Source organism: Physella acuta, unplaced genomic scaffold (genome assembly GCF_028476545.2).
Source record: "Physella acuta isolate Inbredline_101_S28 unplaced genomic scaffold, ASM2847654v3 ptg001811l, whole genome shotgun sequence".
NCBI classification, from domain to species: domain Eukaryota; kingdom Metazoa; phylum Mollusca; class Gastropoda; family Physidae; genus Physella; species Physella acuta.
Window position 1 is genome coordinate 1 of NW_026733321.1, and position 13057 is coordinate 13057.

The 13057-nt window shown below is 30.2% G+C and overlaps 2 protein-coding genes across 2 annotated transcripts; both read left to right on the forward strand.

The window, feature by feature from the left end:
* Positions 1-59: 59 nt before the first annotated feature.
* On the forward strand, positions 60-2228 carry LOC131930646 (uncharacterized; the record flags this gene model as incomplete). Its single annotated transcript, XM_059287230.1, is given in 4 exon segments — positions 60-171; positions 433-589; positions 1103-1257; positions 1363-2228. A coding segment is annotated over 1 exon segment (110 nt), but the record flags the coding sequence as incomplete, so codon positions are not given.
* A 1800-nt stretch (positions 2229-4028) lies between these two features.
* Positions 4029-12606, forward strand: LOC131930650 (solute carrier family 35 member F6). The gene is made up of 9 exons (XM_059287233.1): positions 4029-4158; positions 6020-6092; positions 6259-6367; positions 6510-6794; positions 7292-7462; positions 7741-7851; positions 8319-8474; positions 9113-9267; positions 9593-12606. Exons 1-9 carry the CDS (start codon positions 4085-4087, stop codon positions 9890-9892), a joined length of 1434 nt encoding a protein of 477 aa, XP_059143216.1. The 5' UTR covers positions 4029-4084; the 3' UTR covers positions 9893-12606.
* The last annotated feature ends 451 nt before the right edge of the window (positions 12607-13057 follow it).

Consider the following 13057-nt stretch of genomic DNA (forward strand, 5'->3'; position numbering starts at 1 on the left):
AAACTATGGTATAGAATTGAATTTTTAAATGTATAAAGACTGTTATGTATTTTTTTCAGGAGACCTTCTCATTGCCATGTCACAGATCATGTTTGCCACACAAATTACTTATGAGCAAAGATTCATTAAAAAACATTCCATTCACCCCCATGCGTTTTCTGGGGGTTGAAGGTTAGTTTTATTGATTAAGCAACAGATAATCTTCTTACTTTTCATTTTCAATCATCTTGATTTAAAATTTAAAGGGAAATCTTATAATTTGTATAGTAAAATAAAAAATATACACTACAAGATCAGTTCTATGGCTGTCAATTCAAATATCATATTATTTGTAGGTCGTTTTTTTTTGTAAGTTGATTGTCAATATTTAATGGAAATGTCTTCCATGATTGTTTTATTTTTTAAAACATTTTTTTGCTCTTTTTTTTTCAGGAATATATGGCTTAATTTTCTCCTTATTTTTTGTGGTTACTGTTTAACTTTTCGGACATGGTACAGTACAGCATTCTGCCCAATGGAAAACTTGAGGATATATATGATGCCTTTCACCAGTTAAGAAATTCACCACAATGTGCAGTCTCATTTTTAGGTACATATCTATTTTTGGTTTACAGTATTATAGTAGTATGTGTCATCAACCATCACAAACATTATAATTCAAAAAGTATTTAGCTGTTACTGGTTTTTGTACCTTCATTGCAGGAATTAAAGCATGGTTTTAATTTAAGAGTTTTTAAATGAAAATATAAAATTTTACGTTTAAAAAATTATTTTAAATGGTGGAGTCAATTTACATTGGGTAATAATGCAGCTGTTGTATCCTAGTATATTATATAGGACAATCTCCAGCATTAAGAGTTAGAAATTTAGAATAAATATTTAAAAAAGAAAATCTATTATTTTACCTACTTGACTATATTAATTCAATTACTAGAATCTACTAAATCTTAACAAATTTTAAAATGCTTTTACTATTACATACTTTCATTGTTTGATCTGAAAAATCATCATCTGTTGCATTTTCATTTTGAATGTTTTATGTACTAATAATATATTTTCTTTTGATGTATATATTTTAAGAAAAAATAATTTAATTCTGCAGGCTCAATCCTATTCTACAATCTCTACACATATTTGGGGATGTTCCTGATACGTGACCTTGGTGCTCTCTCCAGAATTATGACCGAGACATTAATATGGGCACTGTATTGGGTCATAGCCGTTGCTGTTGGATGGGATAAATTTTTCGTTTCTCAAGTATGCATGTTTTGTTTTTTACACCTCCTGATTTTACATTAACATCTTTATAACTTTATTCACATGGTATAAAAATTCAATAAACTATGAAATCACATTTTGTAGATTCCTGGCTTGGTTGTTATTCCATTGGGAGTACTAATCTACAATCATATTGTGCCGATTCCGTTTGGCTCATGTGGAGGTCGACCTAATGAAGGGAATGGGAATGCTGGAGAAGGAAACCCAGAACAGATAATCAATGGCAATGCGCAAGCTGTAGACGACGATGTACCATTACTTAATCCCGAAGATCGCCAGGCTATTGAAGAAGTGAGAAGAAGAGGTCCCCGTCAACAAAATGCTGATGTGGAAATTCTCAATGTTAATTAAGTTTTGTAATTATTAAATCATCCTGAATTTATTTGTTATAAAATATGTCAGGTAAAAAAACATGCAACACTTAGATTTAAACAATCCTACTTTATAACTTAGCCTTTGCATTATCTAATTTTTTAAATCATTAAATTTAAAGTGTTCGAAATTAAAATAAAATTGTATGTAATTAATCTTTTAAAAACATTAATACTAAAAACAAAGTTCCACTCTGTGATGACTCATTTTATTACACTTTTATATTATATTTTACATTATGATTCTCCACTAACACATCTTTACAAAATGTTTTATTTGATATAGCTTAAATTTTGATATAGCTTAAATGTATTGATTTGAATGTTCTACGTTGTGAATGATACTAAGATATTGATTTGTTGTTGTTGTGTGTTTTTTTCTCCTGGTTTTTTTCAGTGAAATTTGTTGCTTTAAGTGTAATAATAATAAAAATTATAAAATATAACATTTGTTTTCTTTCCCAAAAGTGTATGTCGCTGCTTTAGTCAATGGCATTTTTATTTTAAAATTTGGTGCAAGATTCTGTAAAAAAAATGTATAGACCTACTGTTTGGAAAATAAACATTTGATACAAAGAACATGAGAAGATTTTGTGTTCTTTCTACATTACAATAGTATTGAACTTAATTAAAAATACAATGGCATTCAGCAAGTTAATATATGTCTTATGATATTGTATTTGATCATTGAGGTTGACTAGCTATCCAAGTCTGCATCCATTCTAACATGCGCAAGAAAAAACTACATACAAAAAACGTGTGCAAGGCATTATTGTTTTCTTAATTTGAACATTTATAGACATTAATAAAGAAAAACAATTTTCCACTAAATAGGAAAAAAAATTCGAATTTTGAAAATCTGGTCTGGTGAAATACCATTCAAATTAGCATTAATTTAAATGGTATTACTATTTCAGCATACCAAATTTAGAAAAAAAATATTTTTAGATACAAAAACTAGGAAGCTGACTCTATTAGGGCTAATAAAAGAAGGATCAATGATTAAATGACCAATATATATTCTAGGTTTTTTTAACCTTGGGACCTCCACAAAAGGCTATTTTTAAGATGGCCACCGTTGCCATGACCATTCTTTCAGAAAAGTCTCTGAGTCATCAAAATATTTTCTTTTATGTACCCCAATTTAGATACAAACAAATATATAATTAAAGCTTACTAGGTAAGAAGTTGGCTTTTTTTCTGGAACCTACCCCCTTAAAAAGTAATGATAGAAATTGAACTTTACATTTAGCTTTTTTGAATTTGGTTTTTTTCTTTTTTTTTTTTTTTTTGTAAATTGTAATAGATTTTTTGAGCGTATTTTAACGAAATCGATGTTTTAAAAAAAAAACAGCAATTTTTTTGGGTGGGGAGGTGGCATTGTCTTTTTATGACGGGAAAAAGGTAAAAATCGTCAAAAAAAAAAGTGGCGTTATTAATATTAAGCCCAAAGAGTTTTGAAGTTATCATTTATTTTTTTCCTTTGTGGCCACTTGGGAGCAAAGGGCTGTAATTACACCTCTCCACCGGACTCGGTTTTGGGCTGCTCATTTTAGCGGTCTTTGCCTCTTCTTCTACCGTTCTTCTCCTTGTTCTCTTTGGTCGACCCACTTTCCTTTTATTTTTATTTTTTGAAGTAGTATTATAAAATTTTTAGGCTACTTGTTACTAGATATTCTAGTATGGTAGGCCTACCTAACAGGGTTTCTTCCAGGCTTTGCCCCCCCCCCCCCCCCGAAAATTTTTTTACGGCCCCCCCCCCCCCCCCCCCCCGAACGAAATGAAATTTATATAATTTATATAGAAAATATATACTTTTAACAGTGTCCGCCCCCCCGAAAAAAGTCTACCGCCCCCCCCCCCCCCCCGAAAATGTCATCCCCCCCCCCCCCCCCCCCCCCCCGGAGAAAAAAGTCTGGAAGAAACACTGCTACCTAATGTGAGGGCTATATGAAACACAAACTAATTAATTAAATATGATAACAAGAAGTTGAAGATAGATCTAGCTAGACTAGATAATTCTATAGGCCTATATAATAATCATATAGATCTATATTCTTAATCTTATTCTAGAGATCCGTAATTTTTCTATTAGATCTACTATTCTACTATCAACTTTAAATTGGTGATGATAATTATTAATTAAGTGACATTAGTTCACGATTCTCGTCTCTAAGAGTAAAAGAGTAAAATAATGTGTATTAGGAAAATCATTAATATTACTATTATATTATTATTATTAATAAGACCTGCATTAGCTTAGAGCGCACGTGTCTGGTTTTAATGTTATTGGAAGTTTGTTAGCCCTCGCTTTTAAATATTTCTCTTCCAAAGCTACGCGGAAGTAAATCTATTTTTAGCTTTGTGAAATTCCACGAATCTCAAGCAGACATAGATCTAGCTTGAGAAAAATATTTTGCTGTTGCTTGTTGAAAATGCCTTCAATAAATGCGATCATAACTGGACTTGCTTTTTTATTTTTTGGACTACTGCTTGTATTATGTGATAGGTAAATAGATACTATATAGATTTTCTAGTCATAGAATCTAGTCTCTAGAGTACATACATTGATCATTTCAAGATTAAGATCGCAATCGACGATTTATTTTAACAGCTAAATTAGGGGCCTACAATAAGTGAATAATCATTATTAATTTTTAATCACGGCAAATTCATGTCAATAAAGTAAAAGTTACTAAAAGTAAAGTGGAAATAGACTTTAGATTAGTTTTATTAGTAGATCTAGAATCTAGATCTGAATCTGATTTAGAATCTAGATCTAGATCTAGATCTAGAATCTAGATCCACATCTGGATCTACTAAGAGTAAGACTAGATCTATGTACTATGTAAACTTTAAACTAATAATAATATAATAAACTATGTTAGAAATTTACAGAGTAGAGACCTGGATTCTATCATAATCTATGTTAAAAACTAAAGACAAAAATAGTTAAAATAAAAGTTAAATGCCAGTTTTTAACTTGTCACAATGACAATATCATGTTGAAATCTGGCATTATAATACCTAGTATTTAGTATGTAGATCTAGTACCTATAGAATAGTGGGTAATGAATAGATCTATTAAATCTATATGATAGATCTAGATATTAGATATTCAGTGTAAAAATGTTAAAAAGCTACTTTAGCAAATAAAATTAAAATATATAAAAATAAGGTTTCTCCATTTGCCATTTTGGAAACAGATTTATTAATCACAATTAGTCAACTACTTATTCATAGAAAAACACTGTGTAATGTGTAAGGTTCCTAAAACTTATATTAAAATATAATTTTCTATTGCTGGCCTACAGCTATAGATCTCTTTTGTGTGTGTGGGGGGGGGGGGGGGTCTTTTTGTTTTTGGTTAACAATTTAGGAACCTTGCAGCATTCTTATTTTCATTAATATCACTATTGGTTTACACATTTTTTATTTAACTCAATAACTATGCCCATCTGCCATTACTTTCGCTGACTTGAGTCAGGTACATATATATATATATATTCAGTGCATATTCAATATTATTCCTGCTACATACAATTCTTAGTTGTGAATTTAAAAACTAAAAGATAACTCTTTTAAAGTCATAAGACTGTGAAGTGGGATTTTTATAATTTAATTTGCTTTGCAAAAAATTTCATTAATAAAATAAATTGTGATAACATGAGAGAATGTACAGTACATCTGTTGGTTTTGATTTTCAGTATAAAAATAGTGATTTTGTTGGCTAAATCAACCTAGCTATAAAAAAGGCAGGTTTTTCATTTAAAGGGAAACAACTCAATTAATGTTTTTAGATATAAATTGTATCAAAAGAATAAAGACTTCGGTAATGGGGAGAGCTGGAGCCATTTTTCAAATGTTTGATTTTTTGTAACAGTTTAAGGTATAAAAATTAATACCATTGTTAGGAATAACTCAGTGTTAGCCCTGTGCTGTGTATTTAGTAAATCTACCTTAATATAAATTCTTGAAAGTGCATCTGATTAAATTAGACACTGTTCTTCACCAGTTAAAAAAAATGAACACAAAAAAAGTTGTTGTACAGTATAAATTTCATTGCACTTTATATTTGTATTAAAATTGATATTCTATAAACTTTAGATATAGATCTAGCGCACAGATTTTATTACTTGAAATATAAATTTGATTGCACTTTATATTTGTATTGAAATAAATATTCTATCAACGTTGGGTATAGCATACAGATTTTATTACTTTATGGCATTAATAATGTATGGCTTCTGTTTAAGTAACTACTTTCTTATTACTTTACATCTTACAAAATCCAACTGTGTATAACATGACATACTCTAATACTAATGCATCAATAAAATGCCCAAACAATATTTTTATTCTTATTTAAGATGGCCCACTAAAATAACTGTCCAAGGATCAAAGACCAGCAAGGCTCATCAGTTTGATCATCTTTTCCTCCTGGTAAAACATAGTGGAGCATGTTATTATTTATTTTATGTGTTGTTTATTTTTTAGTGTGAATAGATTTTTATCTTGAGAGTAACCTATTTTATTCTTTTAAGCCATAACTAAATGTGTTAATAGATTGCTCTTGTTTTATCCATATATTGTTTAATTTTTATTTCAGTGGTTTTTCAAACAGACTGTGCAGTTTTTACTTTTACCTTTATGGTTCCTAATAGACAGAAACATACTTGGCTTTGGCAGATTCAAACATGGTGAAGTACAACCACGAGGTGAGACATGGTTTTTACATTAATATTGGATTGGATAATTTTTTTTGTTTTATAAAAAAATAATCTTATCATTACAAGATTATGCCTAAAATATATTTTTCCCACACATATTGTATTGAAAATTTGTCTTAACTACTTTCAGGAAGAAAAAATATTCCTCTGGTGGATGTTAATAATCTTCCCAATCAAGGTGGAGCTGATGAGTTACCCAATGCCCAAAATCAAATCATTAATGAAGAAGCTGATGGAGCTGGTGATCAAGTGGAAGACAATCACGACATCCCTCTCCTCCCCAAAAGAAATAGAAGAATTCAGAAACCATCAGCTCTTTTGTATTTTCCTGCTGCGTTTTTCGCCCAAGCCGGGGTTTTACTCCTTTACTTTGGGGTCAAATTAACATACGAATCAAGTTACATTATGCTTAAAGGTAAAAAAAAAACTTCAGTTTTATATGCTTACTTGCAGGTAGTTATCTGCTCAGAGCAATAACATATCTGTCTCAATGTTATAGTTCTAATGTTAAGATGTTGTTCAAAATAATTGTGTAGCTAAACTGTTCTTTTGTTATAATAAATATTTCTGTATGTTTCTCTTGTAAGAGAGCTGAAATAGCACTCTGTGTTTCAGTTGCTTTTTGTAAACTTAATAAATCTCTTTCTCTTTTGTATGTATTTTGAGAAAATGAAACCCAGGCTCTACTTTTCCACCATTCATGATTCTTATATCTTCCTTTTAGGGTCCATGACTTTAACCACCTTATTTTTTTACATTTTTACTAAGAACTCTTTTAATTTCCTTATAATAACAATTTGCTTTGATTGCTTTCATACAAATCTCATGTAAAAAAAAATTTTAAATGCTGTCATAAAAATAGCAATGTAGCTACCTTTTCAAAAATTAATTATTTATTCTTTTACAAACCAGGCACTGCTGCTTTTTTTACTGCTCTTTTATCCATGGCATTTCTGGCCCAACAACTTGCCTGTTATGTGTGGTTTGGTGTCATTGTGGCCACAATGGGTTTTGCTGTATCTGGCATATCTGACTATGTTCATAATGTTCCTGATGGCTATGAGAAATATGGAATTGCTGCAGGTAGGATCTGTTCTTCTTATGTTTAAAATATATATCTGAAAGATTTTTGGGTTATTTTTAAATCGATAATTTTATATTGTTAATATAAAATACTCTTCACATAATTACTTACATTTTGTTACTGAAGGTTTTTTTTTAATCAATATTTATTTGAATCAATTAATTCTATTAAAAAACAATAGAGACTAATACTTTGTTATAAATAATTCTTGATCAATTTTTAAATTTTTTCTTAGTCTTTAAACAAGATGATTGTTTTTTGTATTATCTATTTTTAGGGGACCTACTTATTGTTATGTCACAGATCATGTTTGCAACACAGATAATCTATGAAGAGAAGTTTATTCGTAAATATTCCATTCATCCCATGTGCTTTTTGGGAGCTGAAGGTTAGTTCAGTGTGTAGCTATTTATTGTTATTAGCCTACATTTCTAACCAGGACTCCAACATTAGTACTTTATGGATCTTATTTTAAGCTTATAGTTTAACATATTCGTGGGTCAATATAAAGAATGTGTCTATAAATATACATATACATAAATATACATGAGATATACATATACATATAGATATACATTTTTATTATTTTTAAAAAATGGCATGGTACCTCTTTACTTAACCCACATGAAGTCTACATTAAACACAATAATAAAAAAAAAATCCAACTATCTTTACATTTATACTGAAAGAGATTTATAATAATTTAAAAATACTTTATTAATAACTACATAATAAGATTCAGCATATACAAAAATCTTAACGAATACTTCTTACCTAGGCTTAAAGATATCTTGTTTAGTAGATAAACATATAACAATATTTATAAAGTTTATAAAGAAAAGTTTCTTTTTCCAGGGGTATATGGATTCTTTTTTTCCGGAATATTTCTGATTTTGTTCAATGTGTTGGATTTGGTACAGTACAGCACTCTGCCCAATGGAAAACTGGAGGATGTTGCTGATGCTATGTACCAACTGGGCAATTCTTGGGAATGTGCTCTGTCATTTCTAGGTCAGTTTAAAACTTGGTTTGGTTTATTTTGTTTTTTCATTTCTAGGTCAGTTGAAAACTTGGTTTGGTTCTTTTTTGTTTTTTATTTCTAGGTCAGTTGAAAACTTGGTTCGGTTTATGTTGTTTTTTATTTCTAGGTCAGTTGAAAACTTGGTTTGGTTCTTTTTGTTTTTCATTTCTAGGTCAGTTGAAAACTTGGTTTGGTTCTTTTTGTTTTTTTTATTTCTAGGTCAGTTGAAAACTTGGTTTGGTTCTTTTTTGTTTTTTATTTCTAGGTCAGTTGAAAACTTGGTTCGGTTTATGTTGTTTTTTATTTCTAGGTCAGTTGAAAACTTGGTTTGGTTCTTTTTGTTTTTCATTTCTAGGTCAGTTGAAAACTTGGTTTGGTTCTTTTTTGTTTTTCATTTCTAGGTCAGTTGAAAACTTAGTTTGGTTCTTTTTGTTATTTTATTTATGTCTCTTAAAAAATAAATTGGTCTTTTTCTTATTGTTATATGTTTCATTTATATGTAAGTATAAATATTGGTTTGGTTTATTATTTAGTTATTTTATTTAAATACATTATTGGCCTAAGGTATTTAAAATGATTTATTATTGGAAACATGAATGTTTAATTGATTTTTGTTGAATCTTGACAGGCTCCATCATTTTTTACATATTTTACACCTACCTGGGAATGTTTCTAATCCGCGACCAAGGAGCCCTACCTAGGATTATGGTAGAAACATTGCTCTGGACTGTTTACTGGGCCATCGCCCTTGCTGTTAAATGGGATGGATTTTTCATTGCTCAGGTAAATGACTTCAGTGTTTCTTCCAAACCTTTTTCTTCCAGGGGGTACTTGTTTTTAGTTTTTTTTTTGGTGGTGGGTGGGGGATGACACTGGTAAAAGTATGTTTTTTCATATAGATTTCATTTAGATTGAGGGGGGGGGGGGGCTTCATTCCCCCACCCCCAAAGAGATGACTAGAAGAAACTATAAATGACCTTCATAATATATTTTAGACTAAATTATTTGAAATTTAGATATGTAAATATTGTAAAATTAATTTTAAAAATAAATATATATTTATTTATTTATATTTTTATATAATTATATTTATAAATATTCTATTTAGGTACCTGGTTTATGTGTTATCCCTATTGGAGTCTTGATCTACTCTCATATTTTGGTCATCCCATTTGGATCTTGTGGAGAGAAACCTGACGTACAAGTGCCTGATATTTACGCTGCCTTGGATGCAAATGTCAACAATGGTGAAGATAATCCCAATCAGAACGAGCAGGATGGTAACGGTCATATTGTAAATGAAATTGAGGAACAGAGAGAGGACCATGATGCACCTTTAATGGTAGATGTTCATCAGAATGGAGAGGATGATGAGAATCAGAACGACGATCAACTCCTTCTGCCATAAACTATGAGAGGTTTTTTTTACCTAAGATTTCATGCTATAACTTAGCTTTTATATTCCTTATAGCATAATTTAACTTGCATAAATTATTTAGTTAAGAAACTCATACTTTTTTTTAATTTATAACTTAATTATTTAATTTTAAAAATCTTTGAGCGTACATTCCAAATCTAATTATCTCAGTCTGCACTACATAATATTATATTTTTTGTTTTTTTTTAAAGTAATCATTCCATGGCTGCATTTATTTTTGGCTATCAGCTTGCCACAAACTCTTTAACTCATAGCTTGTTTACTCTAATTTTGTCTCTCTTTGTAATTTTTTTTTTAAATTTCCTAAATTAATATTAATTTATAATATTAATTTATAATATTAATTTATAATAATAATTTATAATATTAATTTATAATATTAATTTATAATATTAAGTGGTGTAATGAAGTGAAAGTCAAAGGCACAAGAAGCACAATAAGAGAAAAATTTGAAACAGTTTCATCATTATACGGATTATTAGGTAAAAGAATTATTACACAACCACCACTGCATGTGAATAGTAGATGTTCTTGACATTAATTAGGGAAGAAACAGACAGAGACATCCTATAACAATGTTGTATATTTTTTCTGTACTTGGCCTGATTTCAGTGATTTTATTATTATAGCGTCTTATGTCACCCTACTCAGTTTCTCATAATTCCTCAATCCGTGCCTTACAGTTTTTATGTCCATTACCCTGTGTATATTTTTCCTGCTTACTTAGATGAAAGATACATTAAAAAAACATTTCAAACATGTTTTTGTGCTAATACTAGAATTCTTCCTGTGCCTTACAGTTTTTATGTCCATTACCCTGTGTATATTTTCCCTGCTTACTTAGATGAAAGATACATTAGAAAAACATTTCAAGCATTTTTGTGCTAATACTGGAATTTTGAGAAAGTAACATTAACTGAAACTTTAATCAAAGATTTCTATTCAACCTAAATACATACATTGTGAGTTCAATGTAAATATAAAGCCTCTAAAATATCTAAACCTACACAGAAGATAAATACATATATTCAATAGTTTGTATTACACAACCCTTATATACATTAGAAAAATGATAAATGATTTTGTTAACTTCCAATAAATTATTTCCCATGGTTAAAGAAAACCTGTTATATTTAAACCTGTGAGAAATAATATTGCCATCACCTATTGATTTCCATTTTTTTTTTCTTTATTTTTTACAAAGATATTTATGCTTTAAGAATGTTGCACATATTATCTCACTTCTTTGAATGCACAACTTTTTATAAGTTGAAGTATTGTTTTACAAAATTCATGAAAATTTGTGTTTATGTTTTAAAAATAATGTTTTTTTTTCTTCATCTGTTGATTTCTCAAACAAACAAACCTATTGTAACTTTTTATAATTTTACATAATCTAGATCTAGTATACATTTTTTTTAAAAACAGAATTTTATTTTGATTTATTTTTTCAATCATTTTATTATTGTTACACTAGTCAAAATCTTTTACAATATATTATTCAAAACGCTTGATTCTTAAACCAAATTAAAGCTTGTTCCTACACAGTGTAAATACTTGTATAGGTACTATAGTTTTAATGTGGTTGTTAATTTTATGAAACACTTTACACAGAGGGAGCCACACAAAATAAAATGTTATTGTATTTATATGATCTGTATAAAATCATAAAGAAATGTATTTTTTAAAAAATAAAATAACCCTACTTGTAACTGGAAACAATTATTGATAAACTCAAGTTGGGTTTTGTTTAAAGTTACAGGTATATACACACAATTATTGAAGACTTGTGTTTAGTTTTCAAGTATATATTTTTTAATCAATAGTTACTGCCAGTGTTAGAGAAATGTTTAATGTGGAGCATAATTCATCCAGTCATTGATTATTTAATTAGCTTCGCTCTAATGAAATGTGTAGTGATTTATTGATTAATTAATAAATAACCTGCTAAAGATAAATACTTTATATTTTATCTAATTTACTAATTGCTAAATTCAATTTTAATTTTATTACTTTGATTTAACTAAAAAAAAGTTATCACTGTAGGCTATGTGTAATCAATTCCAAATTATATTCAGGATTTAGTGAGTGTTAGGTTCTCTCAGAATTTCTGGTATCATAGCTAACTTGTACCATGGAAGGTAAAAATTGATTGGATGTTATTTTGGTTACTTAAACCAGTAATAATGTGGTCACAGATTTAGATACCAGAAGTTTACATAAACAATTTAGAGAAATCCATTTTCCCTTCACTCCATCCACATATTTGAAAGAAATCCCTAAGAAATTTGTTTGCACCATTTTAGTCTAGAAACCACCAAATACATGTGTTTTAGTCATCTAAAAAGAATTGGCTATAAACCTAAATAGTTTAATGTAAAAAAAAAAAAGAAAAATTGTAATCACATAACTTCCATAATGAAATCATTATAGGGGATTGTATTGTTCCTCGTTAGATCCCAGCAATGTTCTAGACCAGGGGTCTCCAAACTACAGCCAGCTGTCCGGATGCGGCCCGCGATGTCCTCTCATCCGGCCCGCGGAGATCTTTTTGTCCACGTAAAAATTGTTTGTTGGTGATGGCTGAGGAACTTTGCCCAGAGAAATCAAAGCAGAGGCGTAGCGACCCTTCCCGGCGCCCGGGGACATACTTCCAATTTGGCGCCCCCACGAGAGCAAATTTTCGATTTGCGCCCCCCCCCCTCGAACTTTTCATTTGCACCCCCCCCCCCTCGAACTTTTCATTTGCACCCACCCCCCTTCAAACTTTCGATTTGCACCCCCCCCCTCGAACTTTTCATTTGCACCCCCCCTCAAACTTTCAATTTGGCGCCCCCTAAGGTCGGCGCCCGGGGACATATGTGTCCCCCCCCCCCCCCCCTCGCTACGCTACTGAATCAAAGACATGCCTGGGAGAAACTGGCCCCCAAACAGAAATTTGATAGTTAATGCGGCCCTCGGACTGAAAAGTTTGGAGACCCCTGTTCTAGACCAGATGGTAGCCAGGAAATTTACAAAAACTACAATTTCCAAGTTTTGAGGATACTTGTTCTTATGTTTACTTTGCTAATCTCACAGCAATTAGATCTTCCATTATGCACTATTGTTTTTTTAACATAGTTTGATTCTCAACCT

Coding starts and splice junctions, on each gene's coding strand:
- LOC131930650 (XM_059287233.1), top strand. CDS start 4,085: ATGCCTTCAATAAATGCGATCATAACTGGACTTGCTTTTTTATTTTTT. Junction 7,463..7,740: donor GAAATATGGAATTGCTGCAG/GTAGGATCTGTT, acceptor ATCTATTTTTAG/GGGACCTACTTATTGTTATG. Junction 7,852..8,318: donor GTGCTTTTTGGGAGCTGAAG/GTTAGTTCAGTG, acceptor TTCTTTTTCCAG/GGGTATATGGATTCTTTTTT.